General features: G+C 46.4%; 1 protein-coding gene across 1 annotated transcript in view; it reads left to right on the top strand.

The window, feature by feature from the left end:
- LOC121581828 (tyrosine-protein kinase receptor Tie-2-like) overlaps nucleotides 1–20,770 on the top strand; it is a 68,556-nt gene extending 47,786 nt beyond the window's left edge. The window contains exons 16-27 of the mRNA XM_041897190.2: nucleotides 3,274–3,371; nucleotides 3,564–3,801; nucleotides 8,620–8,780; nucleotides 9,026–9,239; nucleotides 9,344–9,454; nucleotides 11,238–11,428; nucleotides 14,117–14,230; nucleotides 14,541–14,611; nucleotides 15,469–15,509; nucleotides 19,249–19,345; nucleotides 19,504–19,603; nucleotides 19,827–20,770. Of these exons, the coding sequence (XP_041753124.2) occupies nucleotides 3,274–3,371; nucleotides 3,564–3,801; nucleotides 8,620–8,780; nucleotides 9,026–9,239; nucleotides 9,344–9,454; nucleotides 11,238–11,428; nucleotides 14,117–14,230; nucleotides 14,541–14,611; nucleotides 15,469–15,509; nucleotides 19,249–19,345; nucleotides 19,504–19,603; nucleotides 19,827–19,901 (1,511 nt within the window). The 3' untranslated portion in view covers nucleotides 19,902–20,770. The remainder of the gene's footprint in view (nucleotides 1–3,273; nucleotides 3,372–3,563; nucleotides 3,802–8,619; nucleotides 8,781–9,025; nucleotides 9,240–9,343; nucleotides 9,455–11,237; nucleotides 11,429–14,116; nucleotides 14,231–14,540; nucleotides 14,612–15,468; nucleotides 15,510–19,248; nucleotides 19,346–19,503; nucleotides 19,604–19,826) is intronic.
- The last annotated feature ends 676 nt before the right edge of the window (nucleotides 20,771–21,446 follow it).

Genomic DNA, 21,446 nt, shown 5'->3' with positions numbered 1-21,446 from the left:
CTTATTGAAGAGCTCAGTGACTTTCAACGTGGCGCCGTCATAGGATGCCACCTTTCCAACAAGTCAGTTCTTCAAATTTCTGCCCTGCTAGAGCTGCCCCGGTCAACTGTAAATGCTGTTATTGTGAAGTGGAAAAGTCTAGGAGCAACAACAGCTCAGCCGGGAAGTGATAGGCCACACAAGCTCACAGAACGGGACCGCCGAGTGCTGAAGCAACGTCAGCACAAGAACTGTTCGTCGGGAGCTTCATGAAATAGGTTTCCATGGCCGTGCAGCCGCACACAAGCCTAAGATCACCATGTGCAATGCCAAGCGTCAGCTGGAGTGGTGTAAAGCCCGCCGCCATTGGACTCTGGAGCAGTGGAAACGCGTTATCTGGAGTGATGAATCACGCTTCACCATCTGGAAGTCCAATGGACGAATCTGGGTTTGGCGGATGCCAGGAGAACGCTACCTGCCCCAATGCATATTGCCAACTGTAATGTTTGGTGGAGGAGGAATAATGGTCTGGGGCTGTTTTTTATCGTTTGGGCTAGGCCCCTTAGTTCCAGTGAAGGGAAATCTTAACACTACAGCATACAATCACAAGTCCCCGCAGCAATGTTCCAACATCTAGTGGAAAGCCTTCCCAGAAGAGTGGAGGCTGTTATAGCAGCAAAGGGGGGGAACCAACTCCATATTAATGCCCATGATTTTGGATTGAGATGTTCGACAAGCAGGTGTCCACGTACTTTTGGTAATGTAGTGTATATCGAGGTGGAGTTGAGTTTTTATAACTGGTCTCACGATTTGCAAGCAACAACATTGAGTTACCATCAGTCGATATTTGTAAAAATTCTGAAAACGCTTACCAGTACCTGTGTTTGTGCTGTACAACAGCGCTCCTTCTGCGCGGTGCTGAAATGTATACTTTTAATATAAACCTTTATTGAAAACAACCACCGACTTTTTCCTCATTTGTGTTGCTCGTACTAGGTACTACGTAAACTGAGATTCAATTGGCACATGCACATTATGCGATGAGTTGAGCAACACAAATGAGGAAAAAGTCGCTGGTTGTATAGATATAATCTCTGGTGTCTATACTATCCTATATCCTCTCTGGTGTCTATACTATCCTATATCCTCTCTGGTGTCTATACTATATCCTCTCTGGTGTCTATACTATCCTATATCCTCTCTGGTGTCTATACTATACTATATCCTCTCTGGTGTCTATACTATACTATATCCTCTCTGGTGTCTATACTATACTATATCCTCTCTGGTGTCTATACTATCCTATATCCTCTCTGGTGTCTATACTATCCTATATCCTCTCTGGTGTCTATACTATACTATATCCTCTCTGGTGTCTATACTATACTATATCCTCTCTGGTGTCTATACTATCCTATATCCTCTCTGGTGTCTATACTATCCTATATCCTCTCTGGTGTCTATACTATACTATCTCCTCTCTGGTGTCTATACTATCTTATATCCTCTCTGGTGTCTATACTATACTATATCCTCTCTGGTGTCTATACTATCCTATATCCTCTCTGGTGTCTATACTATCCTATATCCTCTCTGGTGTCTATACTATACTATCTCCTCTCTGGTGTCTATACTATCCTATATCCTCTCTGGTGTCTATACTATACTATATCCTCTCTGGTGTCTATACTATCCTATATCCTCTCTGGTGTCTATACTATCCTATATCATCTCTGGTGTCTATACTATCCTATATCCTCTCTGGAGTCTATACTATCCTATATCCTCTCTGGTGTATATACTATACTATATCCTCTCTGGTGTCTATACTATACTATATCCTCTCTGGTGTCTATACTATCCTATATCCTCTCTGGTGTCTATACTATCCTATATCCTCTCTGGTGTCTATACTATACTATATCCTCTCTGGTGTCTATACTATACTATATCCTCTCTGGTGTCTATACTATCCTATATCCTCTCTGGTGTCTATACTATCCTATATCCTCTCTGGTGTCTATACTATACTATCTCCTCTCTGGTGTCTATACTATCCTATATCCTCTCTGGTGTCTATACTATACTATATCCTCTCTGGTGTCTATACTATCCTATATCCTCTCTGGTGTCTATACTATCCTATATCCTCTCTGGTGTCTATACTATACTATCTCCTCTCTGGTGTCTATACTATCCTATATCCTCTCTGGTGTCTATACTATACTATATCCTCTCTGGTGTCTATACTATTCTATATCCTCTCTGGTGTCTATACTATCATATATCCTCTCTGGTGTCTATACTATACTATCTCCTCTCTGGTGTCTATACTATACAAAATCCTCTCTGGTGTCTATACTATCCTATATCCTCTCTGGTGTCTATACTATCCCATATCCTCGCTGGTGTCTATACTATACTATATCCTCTCTGGTGTCTATACTATGCTATATCCTCTCTGGTGTCTATACTATAATATCTCCTCTCTGGTGTCTATACTATACTATATCCTCTCTGGTGTTTATACTATCCTATATCCTCTCTGGTGTCTATACTATCCTATATCCTCTCTGGTGTCTATACTATACTATATCCTCTCTGGTGTCTATACTATACTATATCCTCTCTGGTGTCTATACTATCCTATATCCTCTCTGGTCTCTATACTACTCTATATCCTCTCTGGTGTCTATACTATACTATATCCTCTCTGGTGTCTATACTATACTATCTCCTCTCTGGTGTCTATACTATACTCTCTTGTGTCTATACTATACTATACTATACTATATCATCTCTGGTGTCTATACTATACTATATCATCTCTGGTGTCTATACTATACTATATCCTCTCTGGTGTCTATACTATCCTATATAATCTCTGGTGTCTATACTATACTATATCCTCTCTGGTGTCTATACTATCCTATATCCTCTCTGGTGTCTATACTATCCTATATCCTCTCTGGTGTCTATACTATAATATCTGGTGTCTATACTATACTATACTATATCATCTCTGGTGTCTATACTATACTATATCCTCTATGGTGTCTATACTATCCTATGTCCTCTCTGGTGTCTATACTATACTATATCATCTCTGGTGTCTATACTATACTATATCCTCTCTGGTGTCTATACTATCCTATATCCTCTCTGGTGTCTATACTATCCTATATCCTCTCTGGTGTCTATACTATACTATATCCTCTCTGGTGTCTATACTATACTATATCCTCTCTGGTGTCTATACTATAGTATCCCATGCTATCCTGTCTCTTCTACCAGAGTTGCCCCCGGCCCCGTCCAACATCAGGAGCTGTAACATCACCGACTCCTCTGCCATCATTACCTGGTCTCTGGTCGAGGGACATTCCATCTCCAAGGTCATTGATTGATTTATTGATTGAATGTATCATTAAAATACATATAAAGCCGCTCCAGTCAGAAACACTATTCCACACTTTTAAAACAGCTATCAAGGATTTAGTCTAAAGGCTTTTTTTCTATTAAATAAAATTAAAAAATACAGTTATTTATCCTTGAGGAGCATTACTTATTTCCATTGTGATTCTCAGGTGATGTTGCGTTTCCAAGACAACACACTGGCTGACTACAGCCAGCTGGCAGAGATCAACGTTCCGCAGCAGGGGGAGGGGCCAGAGCAGCAGACAGCCAATCAGATGCAGTTCCAGCTGCGTGGTCTGAAACCTGACACTCCGTACCTGGTGGAGATCTGGTCCAAGAACAACATGGGGGAGAGTCTAGAGGTACCTCAGATCCTCCTCCAGACCATGACGCTGCAGGAGAGCTCTCGTAAGTTAGTTACCCACAATACCTTACACCTGTAAATTAGTTACCCACAGTCAGGGCCTAAAATGATGGTACAAAATGCAGGTACATTTTGGCATTGGTGGGTAAGATGCCTATTTCACCAGCCACGTTGGCGGGTGGTCGGGGCTCCACAGTGAGAGCATTTCACTCACATTTGATCATGATCACATTTATAGTAAAATAAATGCTGCAGTAGCTGTTTTCAAAGTATTTCCACCTCGCGCTGCAACACTGCCTGGCTGAGGTAAAGAGCGGAGTGAAAGATTCATTTTTAGAAGTACTGTGCACAGGCATAAAAGTTGGTCTAATTTACTTGAAACAAAAGCCTAAATGCTCTATTAGACTGGTGCCGACGAAGATGGCGGCCTCGCGACTAGCTCTTAGGAAACTTTGCGGTATTTTGTTTTTTTATGTATTATTCTTTTACATTATTAGCTCAGAAAGTGTTTTGTATCATTACGTACAGCCGGGAAAAAACTATTGGATATCAGAGCGGCGGTAATTCACCAGCATTACGACAAGGAATACGACTTTCCCGAAGTAGATCCTTTGTTTGCTCTCCCCAGGGCAACTGAACTGATTCCAGCGGCTGACCCAAAACATCGACGATGGAGGAGAGGCACTCGGAGCGGCCTGCTGGTTTGACTGAGGAAGCGCGCACACCACCCACCGCTTCCAAGTATACTACTCGCTAATGTTCAGTCTCTGGTTAACAAGCTCGACGAGCTCCGGGCAAGGATTTCTTTCCAGAGAGACATCAAGGCCTGTAACATACTTTGTTTCACGGAAACATGGCTCTCTGGGGATATTCTGTCGAAATCGGTCCAGCCAGATGGGTTCTCAGTTCATTGCACAGACAGGAATACATATCTCTCCGGGAAGCAGAAGGGCGGAGGTGTGTGTTTCATGATTAATGACTCATGGTGTAATTGTAGTAACATACAGGAACTCGAGTCCTTCTGTTCACCCGACCTAGAATACCTCACAATCAAATGCCGACCGTATTATCTCCCAAGAGAATTCTCTTTGGTTATAGTCACGGCCGTGTATATCCCCCCTCAAGCCGATACCACGACGGCCCTCAAAGAACTTCACTGGACTTTATGCAAACTGGAAACCACATATCCTGAGGCTGCATTTATTGTAGCCAGGGATTTTAACAAAGCAAATTTGAGGACTAGGCTGCCGAAGTTCTATCAACATATCGACTGTTGTACTCGCGCTGCTAAAATCCTCGACCATTGCTATTCGAAGTTCCGGGATGGTTATAAGGCCCTCCTTTCGGCAAATCTGACCACGACTCCATTTTGCTCCTCCCTTCCTATAGGCAGAAACTCAAACAGGAAGTACCCGTGCTAAGGACTATTCAACACTGGTCTGACCAATCGGAATAACGCTTCAAGATTATTTTGATCACGTGGACTGGGATACGTTCCGGGTGGCTTGCGAAAATAATTTAGACGAATACACTGAAACGGTGACTGAAGGAACTGTAAAGGTGATGTTGTGCCCACTGTGACTATTAAAACCTACCCTAACCAGAAACCGTGGATAGATGGCAGCATTCGCGCAAAACTGAAAGCGCGAACCACCGCATTCAACCATGGCAAGGTGACTGGGAATATGGCAGAATACAAACAGTGTAGCTACTCACTCCGCAAGGCAATTAAACTGGCAAAACATCAGTATAGAGACAAAGTGGAGTCGCAATTCAACGGCTCAGACACGAGACACGTGTGGCAGGGTCTACAGACAATCATGGACTACAAAAGGAAAACCAGCCACGTCGCCGAGACCGACGTCTCGCTTCCAGACAAGCTAAACACTTTCTTCGCCCGCTTTGAGGATAACACAGTGCCACCGACGAGGCCCACTACCAAGGGCTGTGGCCTCTCCTTTTCTGTGGCCGACGTGATTAAGACATTTAAGCATGTTAACCCCCGCAAGGCTGCCGGCCCAGATGGCATCCCTAGCCGCGTCCTCAGAGCATGCGCAGGCTAGCAGGCTGGTGTGTTTATGGACATATTCAATCTCTCCCTTTCCCAGTCTGCTGTTCCCACATGCTTCAAGATGGCCACCATTGTTCCTGTACCCAAGAAAGCAAAGGTAACTGAACTAAATGACTAACGCACCGTAGCACTCACCTCTGTCATCATGAAGTGATTTGAGAGACTAGTCAAGGATCATGTCACCTCTACCTTACCTGTCACTCTAGACCCACTTCAATTTGCTTACCGCCCCAATAGATCCACAGACGATGCAATCGCCATCACACTTTACACTGCCCTATCCCATCTGGACAAGAGGTATACCTATGTAAGAATGCTGTTCATTGACTATAGCTCAGAATTCAACACCATAGTACCCTCCAAGCTCATCATTAAGCTTGAGGCCCTGGGTCTGAACCCCGCCCGGTGCAACTGGGTCCTGTACTTGACGGGCCGCCCCCAGGTGGTGAAGGTAGGAAACAACATCTCCACTTCGCTGATCCTCAACACTGGGGCCCCACAAGGGTGCGTGTTCAGCAATTATAGGCAATTAGCAAGACACCCCCAATAAAGAAGTGGTTCTGCAGGTGGTGACCACAGACCACTTCTCTGTTCCTATGCTTCCTGGCTGATGTTTTGGTCACTTTTGAATGCTGGCGGTGCTTTCACTCTAGTGGTAGCATGAGACGGAGTCTACAACCCACACACGTGGCTCAGGTAGTGCAGCTCATCCAGGATGGCACATCAATGCGAGCTGTGGCAAGAAGGTTTGCTGTGTCTGTCAGCGTAGTGTCCAGAGCATGGAGGCGCTACCAGGAGACAGGCCAGTACATCAGGAGACGTGGAGGAGGCCGTAGGGAGGGCAACAACCCAGCAGCAGGACCGCTACCTCCGCCTTTGTGCAAGGAGGAGCAGGAGGAGCACTGCCAGAGCCCTGCAAAATGACCTCCAGCAGGCCACAAATGTGCATGTGTCTGCTCAAACGGTCAGAAACAGACTCCATGAGGGTGGTATGAGGGCCCGACGTCCATAGGTGGGGGTTGTGCTTACAGCCCAACACCGTGCAGGACGTTTGGCATTTGCCAGAGAACACCAAGATTGGCAAATTCGCCACTGGCGCCCTGTGCTCTTCACAGATGAAAGCAGGTTCACACTGAGCACATGTGACAGACGTGACAGAGTCTGGAGACGCCGTGGAGAACGTTCTGCCGCCTGCAACATCCTCCAGCATGACCAGTTTGGCGGATCATGACCGGTTTGGATCCCTCAGGAGACCATCCGTCACCTCATCAGGAGCATGCCCAGGCGTTGTAGGGAGGTCCTACAGGCACGTGGAGGCCACACACACTACGGAGCCTCATTTTGACTTGTTTTAAGGACATTACATCAAAGTTGGATCAGCCTGTAGTGTGGTTTTCCACTTTAATTTTGAGGGTGACTCCAAATCCAGACCTCCATGGGTTGATAAATTTGATTTCCACTGATAATTTTTGTGTGATTTTGTTGTCAGCACATTCAACTATGTAAAGAAAAAAGTATTTAATAAGATTATTTCATTCATTCAGATCTAGGATGTGTTGTTGTTCCCTTTATTTTTTTGAGCAGTGTATAAATCAAGTAGCTGGCAAGCGTGCATGTGCAACATTTGGTTCTGGGTGCCAAGATTACAACCCACTCAATGTGACACAACTAGGGACTAACTAGGGACTAACTAGGGACTAACTAGGGACTAAGTAGTAAGATTTCACAACCCATGACTGTAGCCAACATATTTCCCGTAAAGATAGACACCCGCACGCTGATGAATGCTCCCGCAGCTAATTGTGCAATGTTTCGACCCAAAGGTCTTCATCAGGCTTAACCCGCATGAAGCTTTGAGCCAAGTTATTGGATGTGCATACACCATGTTTGAAACATATTACAGCTCCTCTCCCCCTCCTCCTCTCCTCCTCCCCCCCTCCTACCCCTCCTCCCCCCCTCCTACCCCTCCTCCTCTCCTCCTCCTCTCTTCCTCCCCCTCCTCCCCCTCCTCCTCCTCCTCTCCTCCCCTCCTCCTCCCCTCCTCCTCCCCCTCCTCCTCTCCTTTTACCCCTCCTCCCCTCCTCCCCTCCTCCTACCCCTCCTCCCTCTCCTCCTACCCCTCCCCCTCCTCCTACCCCTCCTCCCCTCCTCCCTCCTCCTACCCCCTCCTCCCTCTCCTCCTACCCCTCCTCCCTCCTCCCCTCCTCCTACCCTCCTCCCTCTCCTCCTACCCCTCCCCCTCCTCCTCCCCCTCCTCCCTCTCCTCCTACCCTTCCTCCCCTCCTCCCTCCTCCTACCCTCCTCCCTCTCCTCCTACCCCTCCCCCCTCCTCCTACCCCTCCTCCCTCTCCTCCTACCCTCCTCCCTCTCCTACCCTCCTCCCCTCCTCCTCCCCTCCTCCCTCCCTCCTCCCTCCTCCCTCCTCTCCTCCTCCTCCTCCTCCCCCTCCCCCTCCTCCTCTCCTCCTCTCCTCCTCCCCTCCTCCCTCTCCTCCTCCCCCTCCTCCTCCTCTCCTCCTACCCCTCCTCCCCTCCTCCTCCCCCTCCTTTTCTCCTCCTACCCCTCCTCCCCTCCTCCCCTCCTCCTCCCTCTCCTCCTACCCCTCCTCCCTCTCCTCCTACCCCTCCCCCTCATCCTACCTCCTCCCCTCCTCCCTCCCCCCCCTCCTCCTCACCTCCTCTCCTCCTACCCCTCCTCCCCTCCTCCCCCTCCTCCCCATCCTGCTCCCCTCCTCCCTCCTCCTCCTCCCCCTCCTCCCCTCCTCCCCCTCCTCCTCCTCCTCCTCCCCCAGGTCTAGCTGGGCTTGGCAGCGAGGGCAACATGCTGTTCTATGCCATCCTGGGTTCAGTTGGGATGACCTGCATCACCATCCTACTGGCCTTCTTCATCGTCCTACAGCTGAAGAGAGCCACCTTCCAGAGACGCATGGTCCAGACCTTCCAGAACATAGTGGTGAGTTCTGGGTCGGCCTGGCTCTCTTTAGTGCTGCCCTAATGGGTCGGCCTGGCTCTCTTTAGTGCTGCCCATATTGTGAATACATAAATACAGATGAGAACCCTCACGAAGCATTTACATTGTGGAAGAGACGTTAGCTGTAGACGGCAGTATTCTATTGCTTCCGTACACACTACAAACACAGATATATGGATGAGCACAACATCTCTAGAACAATCTATGATTTTCTCGTCCATGTGTAGAGAGAGGAGCCAGTGGTCCAGTTTAGTTCTGGCTCTCTCAACCTGCCCAATAAGAAACAGAAGAACCCAGAGCAGCTCGTGGCCTACCCCACCCTGGAGTGGAGCGACATCAAGTTCCAGGACGTCATCGGAGAGGGAAACTTCGGCCAGGTGCTCAAAGCTCGCATCAAGAAGGACGGGCTAAGGATGGACGCTGCTATTAAACGAATGAAAGGTGCTCCTTTAATTAATAAATGGATGGATGGATGGATGGATGGATGATGGATGAATTAATGAATTAAAAGATTTAACGTCTCACTATCTCATTATATTTAACAGAGTATGCGTCTAAAGACGACCACAGGGACTTTGCAGGGGAGCTGGAGGTGCTGTGTAAACTAGGTCACCACCCCAACATCATCAACCTACTGGGGGCCTGTGAACACAGAGGTAATATAATAATATCATCAACCTACTGGGGGCCTGTGAACACAGAGGTAATAGAATAACATCATCAACCTACTGGGGGCCTGTGAACACAGAGGTAATAGAATAATATCATCAACCTACTGGGGGCCTGTGAACACAGAGGTAATATAATAACATCATCAACCTACTGGGAGCCTGTGAACACAGAGGTAATAGAATAATATCATCAACCTACTGGGGGCCTGTGAACACAGAGGTAATAGAATAACATCATCAACCTACTGGGGGCCTGTGAACACAGAGGTAATAGAATAATATCATCAACCTACTGGGGGCCTGTGAACACAGAGGTAATAGAATAATATCATCAACCTACTGGGGGCCTGTGAACACAGAGGTAATATAATAACATCATCAACCTACTGGGAGCCTGTGAACACAGAGGTAATAGAATAATATCATCAACCTACTGGGGGCCTGTGAACACAGAGGTAATATAATAATATAATCAACCTACTGGGGGCCTGTGAACACAGAGGTAATATAATAATATCATCAACCTACTGGGAGCCTGTGAACACAGAGGTAATATAATAATATCATCATCAACCTACTGGGGGCCTGTGAACACAGAGGTAATATAATAATATCATCAACCTACTGGGGGCCTGTGAACACAGAGGTAATATAATAACATAATCAACCTACTGGGGGCCTGTGAACACAGAGGTAATATAATAACATCATCAACCTACTGGGGGCCTGTGAACACAGAGGTAATATAATAACATCATCAACCTACTGGGGGCCTGTGAACACAGAGGTAATATAATAATATCATCAACCTACTGGGAGCCTGTGAACACAGAGGTAATATAATAACATCATCAACCTACTGGGGGCCTGTGAACACAGAGGTAATATAATAATATCATCAACCTACTGGGGGCCTGTGAACACAGAGGTAATAGAATAATATCATCAACCTACTGGGGGCCTGTGAACACAGAGGTAATATAATAATATAATCAACCTACTGGGGGCCTGTGAACACAGAGGTAATATAATAACATCATCAACCTACTGGGAGCCTGTGAACACAGAGGTAATGTAATAATATCATCATCAACCTACTGGGGGCCTGTGAACACAGAGGTAATATAATAACATCATCATCAACCTACTGGGGGCCTGTGAACACAGAGGTAATATATTAATATCATCAACCTACTGGGGGCCTGTGAACACAGAGGTAATATAATAACATCATCAACCTACTGGGGGCCTGTGAACACAGAGGTAATATAATAACATCATCAACCTACTGGGGGCCTGTGAACACAGAGGTAATATAATAATATAATCAACCTACTGGGGGCCTGTGAACACAGAGGTAATATAATAATATCATCAACCTACTGGGGGCCTGTGAACACAGAGGTAATATAATAACATCATCAACCTACTGGGGGCCTGTGAACACAGAGGTAATATAATAACATCATCAACCTACTGGGGGCCTGTGAACACAGAGGTAATATAATAATATCATCATCAACCTACTGGGAGCCTGTGAACACAGAGGTAATATAATAATATCATCAACCTACTGGGGGCCTGTGAACACAGTTTCATCCAAACAAACCAAAATGTATTGTATACTGAAATATAAATATGGGGAGAAAAATGATGCAATGAAGTGCCATAATGCTCCCTGCTTCTCTCTGTCTCCAGGCTACCTGTACCTGGCCATAGAGTACTATGAACTGATTCAATTGTTATTAACCAGTGTTTTCTGTTACAGGCTACCTGTACCTGGCCATAGAGTTCGCCCCTCATGGCAACCTGTTGAACTTCCTGCGTAAGAGCAGAGTGTTGGAGACTGACCCGGCCTTCGCTATCGCTAACAGCACCGCCTCCACCCTCACCTCACAACAGCTGCTGCACTTTGCTGCGGACGTGGCCCGCGGCATGGACTACCTGGCTCAGAAACAGGTTAGCGTTAGCCTGGTTCCAGACCTGTTTGTGCTCTTGTAGCAGTGTTGCTTCCTTCCCTCTCCTTGCGCCAACCTGGGCTCGAACCGGGGACCCTCTGAACTCATGGACAACTGTCTCTTTCATAACGTCTGAGATCCCCAGAGATTGGAAAGCTGCCGCGGTCATCCCCCTCTTCAAAGGGGGTGACACTCTAGATCCAAACTGCTACAGACCTATATCCATCCTGCCCTGCCTTTCGAAAGTATTCGAAAGCCAAGTTAACAAACAGATCATCGACCATTTCGAATACCACCGTACCTTCTTCGCTATGCAATCCGGTTTCCGAGCTGGTCACGGGTGCACTTCAGCCACGCTCAAGGTCCTAAACGATATTATAACCGCGATTGATAATAGACAGTACTGTGCAGCCGTCTTCATCGACCTGGCCAAGGCTTTCGACTCTGTCAACCACCGCATTCTTATTGGCAGACTAAATAGCCTTGGTTTCTCAAATGACTGCCTCGCCTGGTTCACCAACTACTTCTCAGATAGAGTTCAGTGTGTCAAATCGGAGGGCCTGTTGTCTGGACCTATGGCAGTCTCTATGGGGGTGCCACAGGGTTCAATTCTTGGGCCGACACTTTTCTCTGTGTATATCAATGATGTCGCTCTTGCTGCTGGTGACTCTCAGATCCACCTCTACGCAGACGACACCATTTTGTATACATCTGGCCCTTCATTGGACACTGTGTTAACAAACCTCCAAACGAGCTTCAATGCCATACAACAATCCTTCAGTAGCCTTCAACTGCTCTTAAACACTAGTAAAACTAAATGCATGCTTTTCAATCGAACGCTGCTAGCACCCGCCCACCCGACTAGAATCACCACTCTCGACGGGTCTGACCTAGAGTATGTGGACAACTACAAATATCTAGGTGTCTGGTTAGACTGTAAACTCAACTTCCAGACTCACATAAAGAATCTCCAATCCAAAGTTAAATCTAGAATCGGCTTCCTATTTCGCAACAAAGCCTCCTTCACTCATGCTGCCAAACATGCCCTCGTAAAACTGACTATCCTACCGATCCTTGACTTCGGCGATGTCATTTACAAAATAGCCTCCAACACTCTACTCAGCAAATTGGATGTAGTCTATCACAGTGCCATCCGTTTTGTCTCCAAAGCCCCATACACTACCCACCACTGTGACCTGTACGCTCTTGTTGGCTGGTCCTCACTACATGTCCGTCGTCAAACCCACTGGCTCCAGGCCATCTATAAATCACTGCTAGGCAAATCCCCGCCTTATCTTAGCTCATTGGTCACCATAGCAGCACCCACCCGTAGTCTGCGCTCCAGCAGGTATATCTCACTGGTCATTCCCAAAGCCAACACCTCCTTTGGCCGCCATTCCTTCCAGTTCTCTGCTGCCAATGACTGGAACGAATTGCAAAAATCTCTGAAGCTGGAGACTCTTATCTCCCTCAATAACTTTAAGCATCAGTTGTCAGAGCACCTTACCGATCACTGCACCTGTACACAGCCCATCTGAAATTAGCCCGCCCAACTACCTCATCCCTATATTGTTATTTATTTTGCTCTTTTGCACCCCAGTATCTCTATTTGCACATAATCTCTTGCACATCTAGCATTCCAGTGTTAATACTATTGTAATTATTCTGCACTATAGCCTATTTATTGCCTTACCTCCATAACTTGCTACATTTGCACACACTGTATATATATTTTCTGTTGTATTTCTGACTTTATGTTTTTTTTACCCCATATGTAATTCTGTGTTGTTTTTATTGCACTACTTTGCTTTATCTTGGCCAGGTCGCAGTTGTAAATGAGAACCTGTTCTCAACTGGCTTACCTGGTTAAATAAAGGTGAAATAAAAAAATAAAAAAAATAAAAAAGGCATCGTTACCTGTCACTCCACAAAAGCTGCGTTTTTTGCGAAGCAAGGGAAACATTTAATTCTAGGTCTCAAAGCAGGTGACGTCACCGACTGAACGCTACTAGTGCGCACTGCTAACTAGCTAGCCATTTCACATCGGCTGCACTCTCTTGCCAACTCCTGTCACTTATTGTCACTTAGCGTGGGACCAGGCTAGGTTAGTGTCTCTCTGTGGTACCAGGCTAGGTCAGTGTCTCTCTGTGGTACCATGCTAGGTTAGTGTCTCTCTGTGGTACCAGGCTAGGTTAGTGCCTCTCTGTGGTACCAGGCTAGGTCAGTGTCTCTCTGTGGTACCAGGCTAGGTCAGTGTCTCTCTGTGGTACCAGGCTAGGTCAGTGTCTCCCTGTGGTACCAGGCTAGGTCAGTGTCTCTCTGTGGTACCAGGCTAGGTTAGTGTCTCTCTGTGGTACCAGGCTAGGTCAGTGTCTCCCTGTGGTACCAGGCTAGGTCAGTGTCTCTCTGTGGTACCAGGGTAGGTCAGTGTCTCTCTGTGGTACCAGGCTAGGTCAGTGTCTCTCTGTGGTACCAGGCTAGGTCATTGTCTCTCTGTGGTACCAGGCTAGGTCAGTGTCTCTCTGTGGTACCAGGCTACTTCAGTGTCTCTCTGTGGTACCAGGCTAGGTCAGTGTCAGACCCCAGAGACAAGAGATCTAGCTTTTACTCATCACATCCCATAAGGCATTGCACAGAGGATTTATTCTTGTGAGTTGAATAATCTGACCAGATCTTTTCCCATGTCTAGTTCATCCACAGAGACCTGGCAGCCAGAAACATCCTGGTGGGAGAGAGCTTAGGGGCCAAGATAGCCGACTTCGGTCTCTCCAGAGGGCAGGAGGTCTATGTGAAGAAGACCATGGTAAGAGTCTCTGAAGCTGACAAACTTCAACGTCAACATAAATTCACACTAAATGATCCTCTCAGGCCGCTGTGGTCACAAACAGAAGGCAGTCACCTAGCCTGCCTTCCAGTTGGGCGGAGGGACGCACGAGGGCTGCCCACTAGCACCACTCTTATTAGCCCTGGTGCTGAAACTTTGTTATTCACAAAGACATCTTTACTGTGTGTGTTGAGACAGACATGTCTTTTTATTGTGTGGATTGAGAAAGACATGTATTTTTATTGTGTGGATTGAGAAAGTCATGTCTCTTTACTGTGTTTTCAAACAGGGACGGTTACCTGTCAGGTGGATGGCCATAGAATCACTGACCTACAGTATCTATACCACCAACAGTGACGTGTGAGTACTGAATCCTACCACTGATAGTGACGTGTGAGTACCGCATCCTACCACTGATAGTGACGTGTGAGTACCGCATCCTACCACTGATAGTGACGTGAGTACTGAATCCTACCACTGACAGTGACGTGTGAGTACTGCATCCTACCACTGATAGTGACGTGTGAGTACTGCGTCCTACCACTGATAGTGACGTGTGAGTACTGCGTCCTTCCACTGATGTGTGAGTACTGCATCCTACCACTGATAGTGATGTGTGAGTACTGCATCCTACCACTGACAGTGATGTGTGAGTACTGCATCCTACCACTGACTGTGATGTGTGAGTACTGCATCCTACCACTGACAGTGATGTGTGAGTACTGCATCCTACCACTGACTGTGATGTGTGAGTACTGCATCCTACCACTGACAGTGATGTGTGAGTACTGCATCCTACCACTGACTGTGATGTGTGAGTACTGCATCCTACCACTGACAGTGATGTGTGAGTACTGCATCCTACCACTGACAGTGATGTGTGAGTACTGCATCCTACCACTGACTGTGATGTGTGAGTACTGCATCCTACCACTGACTGTGATGTGTGAGTACTGCATCCTACCACTGACTGTGATGTGTGAGTACTGCATCCTACCACTGACAGTGATGTGTGAGTACTGCATCCTACCACTGACTGTGATGTGTGAGTACTGCATCCTACCACTGACTGTGAGTACGGCATCCTACCACTGATAGTGATGTGTGAGTACTGCATCCTACCACTGACAGTGAAAGTTGCAGACTGAACATGTGCCAGATACACATATATGAACCAATGAATTGAAAACTGATTGTCTTTCTCTCTTCAATCCCAGATGGTCGTATGGTGTACTTCTCTGGGAGATAGTGAGCTTAGGTTTGTATCCAGTGTGGTAAATGATATATACACTGTACTGTTTGGAGTGAAGTGGAGTCTGATTTTTTATTTTTTTATTTAACCTTTATTTAACTAGGCAAGTCAGTTAAGAACAAAATCTTTTTTTTACAATTACAGTCTACTTACAATGACGGCCTACAATACAGAAATCAAATCAAATCAAATCAAATTGTATTGGTCACATGCGCCGAATACAACAGGTGCAGACATTACAGTGAAATGCTTACTTACAGCCCTTAAGCAACAGTGCATTTATTTTAAAAAAAAATAAATAAAAATAAAACAACAACAAAAAAAAGTGTTGAGAAAAAAAGAGCAGAAGTAAAATAAAGTGACAGTAGGGAGGCTATATATACAGGGGGGTACCGGTGCAGAGTCAATGTACGGGGACACCGGCTAGTTGAGGTAGTTGAGGTAATATGTACATGCGGGTAGAGTTAAAGTGACTATGCATAAATACTTAACAGAGTAGCAGCAGCGTAAAAAGGATGGGGTGGGGGGGCAGTGCAAATAGTCCGTGTAGCCATGATTAGCTGTTCAGGAGTCTTATGGCTTGGGGGTAGAAGCTGTTGAGAAGTCTTTTGGACCTAGACTTGGCACTCCGGTACCGCTTGCCGTGCGGTAGCAGAGAGAACAGTCTATGACTAGGGTGGCTGGAGTCTTTGACAATTTTGAGGGCCTTCCTCTGACACCGCCTGGTATAGAGGTCCTGGATGGCAGGAAGCTTTGCCCCAGTGATGTACTGGGCCGTACGCACTACCCTCTGTAGTGCCTTGCGGTCGGAGGCCAAGCAGTTGCCATACCAGGCGGTGATGCAACCAGTCAGGATGCTCTCGATGGTGCAGCTGTATAATTTTTTGAGGATCTGAGGACCCATGCCAAATCTTTTCAGTCTCCTGAGGGGGAATAGGCTTTGTCGTGCCCTCTTCACGACTGTCTTGGTGTGTTTGGACCATGATAGTTCGTTGGTGATGTGGACACCAAGGAACTTGAAGCTCTCAACCTGTTCCACAACAGCCCCGTCGATGAGAATGGGGGCGTGCTCAGTCCTCTTTTTTTCCCTGTAGTCCACAATCATCTCCTTTGTCTTGGTCACGTTGAGGGAGAGGTTGTTGTCCTGGCACCACACGGCCAGATCTCTGACCTCCTCCCTATAGGCTGTCTCATCGTTGTCGGTGATCAGGCCTACCACTGTTGTGTCGTCGGCAAACTTAATGATGGTGTTGGAGTCGTGCCTGGCCATGCAGTCATGGGTGAACAGAGAGTACAGGAGGGGGACTGAGCACGCACCCTGAGGGGCCCCCGTGTTGAGGATCAGTGTGGCAGATGTGTTGTTACCTACCCTTACCACCTGGGGGCGGCCCGTCAGGAAGTCCAGGATCCAGTTGCAGAGGGAGGTGTTTAGTCCCAGGATCCTTAGCTTAGTGATGAGCTTAGAGGGCACTATGGTGTTGAATGCTGAGCTGTAGTCAATGAATAGCATTCTCACGTAGGTGTTCCTCTTGTCCAGGTGGGAAAGGGCAGTGTGGAGTGCAATAGAGATTGCATCATCTGTGGATCTGTTGGGGCGGTATGCAAATTGGAGTGGGTCTAGGGTTTCTGGGATAATGCTGTTGATGTGAGCCATGACCAGCCTTTCAAAGCACTTCATGGCTACAGACGTCAGTGCTACGGGTCGGTAGTCATTTAGGCAGGTTATCTTAGAGTCCTTGGGCACGGGGACTATGGTGGTCTGCTTGAAACATGTTGGTATTACAGACTCAGTCAGGGACATGTTGAAAATGTCAGTGAAGACACTTGCCAGTTGGTCAGCACATGCTCGGAGTACACGTCCTGGTAATCCGTCTGGCCCTGCGGCCTTGTGAATGTTGACCTGCTTAAAAGTCTTACTCACATCAGCTACGGAGAGCGTGATCACATAGTCATCCGGAACAGCTGGTGCTCTCATGCATGCTTCAGTGTTGCTTGCCTCGAGCGAGCATAGAAGTGGTTTAGCTCGTCTGGTAGGCTTGTGTCACTGGGCAGCTCGCGGCTGTGCTTCCCTTTGTAGTCTGTAATAGTTTTCAAGCCCTGCCACATCCGACGAGCGTCAGAGCCAGTGTAGTACGATTCAATCTTAGTCCTGTATTGACTCTTTGCCTGTTTGATGGTTCGTCGGAGGTCATAGCGGGATTTCTTATATGCGTCCGGGTTAGAATCCCGTTCCTTGAAAGCGGCAGCTCTACCCTTTAGCTCAGTGCGGATGTTTCCTGTAATCCATGGCTTCTGGTTGGGGGTATGTACGTACGGTCACTGTGGGGGACGACATCATCGATGCACTTATTGATGAAGCCAGTGACTGATGTGGTGTACTCCTCAATGCTGTCTGAAGAATCCCGGAACATGTTCCAGTCTGTGCTAGCAAAACAGTCCTGTAGCTTAGCATCTGCGTCATCTGACCACTTTTTTATTAACCGAGTCACTGGTGCTTCCTGCTTTAGTTTTTGCTTATAAGCAGGAATCAGGAGGATAGAGTTATGGTCAGATTTGCCAAATGGAGGGCGAGGGAGAGCTTTGTATGCGTCTCTGTGTGTGGAGTAAAGGTGGTCTAGAGTTTTTTTTCCTCTGGTTGCACATTTAACATGCTGGTAGAAATTAGGTAGAACGGATTTAAGTTTCCCTGCATTAAAGTCCCCAGCCACTAGGAGCGCTGCATCTGGATGAGCGTTTTCCTGTTGATTAATGGCCTTGTACAACTCATTCAGTGCAATCTTAATGCCAGCATTGGTTTGTGGTGGTAAATAGACAGCTATGAAAAATATAGATGAAAACTCTCTTGGTAAATAGTGTGGTCTACAGCTTATCATAAGATACTCTACCTCAGGCGAGCAAAACCTCGAGACTTCCTTAGTATTTGATTTTGTGCACCAGCTGTTGTTTACAAATATACACAGACCACCACCCCTTGTCTTACCAGAGTCAGACGTTCTGTCCTGCCGATGTAGCGTATAGCCTGCTAGCTGAATGTTATCATTGTCGTCGTTCAGCCACGACTCGGTGAAACATAAGATATTACAGTTTTTAATGTCCCGTTGGTAGGATAACCGTAATCTTAAGTCGTCCAATTTATTATCAAATGATTGAACGTTGGCTAATAGGATTGATGGAAGAGGCAGTTTACTCGCTGGCCGTCGGATCCTTACAAGGCACCCTGACCTACGTCCACAATATCTCCGTCTCTTCCTCACGCGAATGACGGGGATTTGGGCCTTGTCGGGTGTCTGTATGATATCCTTCGCGGCCGCCTCGTTGAAGAAAAAATCTTCGTCCAATACGAGGTGAGTAATCGCTGTTCTGATATCCAGAAGCTCTTTTTGGTTATAAGAGACGATGGCAGAAACATTATGTACAAAATAAATTACAAATAACGCGGAAAAACACACATAATAGTACAATTGGTTAGAGGGCTGTAAAACGGCAGCCATCTTCTCCGGCGCTGTTGTTGTCATCTAGAATGACTAGAATGGGAAACCTAGTCAGTCATTCCATTACTATGGAGTCTCATAGTCCTGTTGCGTGTAAATAACAGTGTGTGTGTATCAGGAGGTACTCTGTACTGTGGGATGACCTGTGTGTGTGTGTGTGTGTGTGTGTGTGTGTGTGTGTGTGTGTGTGTGTGTGTGTATCAGGAGGTACTCCGTACTGTGGGATGACCTGTGTGTGTGTGTGTGTGTATCAGGAGGTACTCCGTACTGTGGGATGACCTGTGCTGAGCTGTATGAGAAACTCCCTCAGAGCTACCGGCTGGAGAAACCACTCAACTGTGACGATGAGGTGTAGGTACCACAGACGGACCGTCTTACAGAGCAGAGATCACAGGAATATACACACATACATTATTAGTAAAAACATCTACATTTGGAATCCAAGATTATTCACCATGTATAATACGGATATACAGTGTACCACCCCTCTCCTGTGTGGTCGTGTCCAGGTATGACCTGATGCGGCAGTGCTGGACAGAGAAGCCATGCGAGAGACCAACGTTCCAACAGATACTGGTCTCCCTCAAACGGATGCTGGAGGACCGGAAGGTAAATCAAACACACATTTCATTTTCTTCAGGAAATGTACCTTTTTGAGTTTCATATTATATACACTAGGGTCTGTAGTAAGGTGAACTGAATGTTTTCTAACCTTTCAATGAAAACAGTGTTCTAAATAAAATCCTATTGTTACTTGTTATTATTTCTGAATTAGTTTAATAATTAACATTATTTAATAATTAACATTATTTCTCTGTGTGTTGTTCAATAGACATATGTCAACACCACCCTGTATGAGAAGTTCACCTATGCTGGCATTGACTGCTCCGCAGAAGAAGCAGGATGATCTTGTGCTAAAACTACAGCGCAATAATTCTACCATCGTGTTGTACAGGAATCATAAATCTACGTGGGTTTAAGCCAATCCTACACCGGGGATTCAAGGACTAGTATTGTGCGCATATTGTGTATTCCAAGTTATGCGCTTAAACATTGAATCATAAAACTGACAGTCAAGACTGTCATCTTGATGTAAACCTGCGTTATTGTTGATGATTCCCAAATGGCACCCTATTCCCTATGGGTCCTGGTCAAAAGTAGTGCACTATATAGGGAATAGGGTTCTATTTGGGATGCATCCTATGATAGTCATTGGCTGACCTATAACAACATTGTAATGCAGTGAAACCAGATGTTACAGACATGTCAGCCAACAGTGATGTCACATGTATTGTAAATATCTTTTCACAAACTGAGGCCTAGATTCAATCAGATCGATGCGTTAACCGGCATAGCTAATGTTTTGGCGGCGTCTGAGGGCGTAACTGCGGTTGGGGCCTTAAAGGTGAGTGAGCAGCTGCTCTTGTGATCATTGCCAGAAGCCACACCCCGTCCCGCTCGCTTTAGAAGTTCACAACGAGAAAGTGTAGGCCACAGGCCTAGCCTGCAGAAATAATGACGCTCAAATTGAAAATCATTAAAGAAAATAATGAGGATTTCTATCAGCCTTATGGAGCTGTAGATTACATCTCACATTCCAGTGTTACAACTTGTAAACTAGGCTGCATGGGATTTATCTTAATGCGACTCCATGCGGCCAACGGCGACGTCCTCTTCAGGTATAATACCGGGAGCTTCTAGTGGATTTGACTGCTCTAACACAGTTCCGCCTCTGCCAAAACAACCGCTACAGAATCTAGCCTGAAACCACTACATAGACAACTGTATCCTTAAAACGAATAAAACGTTTTGTGATTAAATACTTATCTGTGATGTATGATTATTGACGCTTTTGACTAATGATATGAATACCTTACAATTCTGAGGATCTAACCACGTTTGTTCTTGTAAACGGCATATGGGCCTGAAACCACCTAGTGGTATAGTATTCAAGCAGTTTACAAAGCATTGAGCCATGTCCAACCAACCTACAGCATATGGGTCATTCCACCTAGTGGTATAGTATTCAAGCAGTTTCCAACCAACCTACAGCATATGGGTCATTCCACCTAGTGGTATAGTATTCAAGCAGTTTCCAACCAACCTACAGTATATGGGTCATTCCACCAATGCGGTGCCTTTTGAGAAGTGTAACTGGGTAAAAAATAAGAGTCTCCTGACTGTCCTAGTCTCCTGACTGTCCTAGTCTCCTGGGTGTCCTAGAGTCTCCTGACTGTCCTAGAGTCTCCTGACTGTCCTAGAGTCTCCTGACTGTCCTAGTCTCCTGACTGTCCTAGAGTCTCCTGACTGTCCTAGAGTCTCCTGACTGTCCTAGAGTCTCCTGACTGTCCTAGAGTCTCCTGACTGTCCTAGAGTCTCCTGACTGTCCTAGTCTCCTGACTGTCCTAGAGTCTCCTGACTGTCCTAGAGTCTCCTGACTGTCCTAGTCTCC

Source organism: Coregonus clupeaformis, chromosome 15, assembly GCF_020615455.1.
Source record: "Coregonus clupeaformis isolate EN_2021a chromosome 15, ASM2061545v1, whole genome shotgun sequence".
Taxonomy (NCBI): Eukaryota; Metazoa; Chordata; class Actinopteri; order Salmoniformes; family Salmonidae; genus Coregonus; species Coregonus clupeaformis.
The sequence above is the reverse complement of the archived record's forward strand: the minus strand, read 5'-3'. Positions and strand labels throughout refer to the sequence as shown.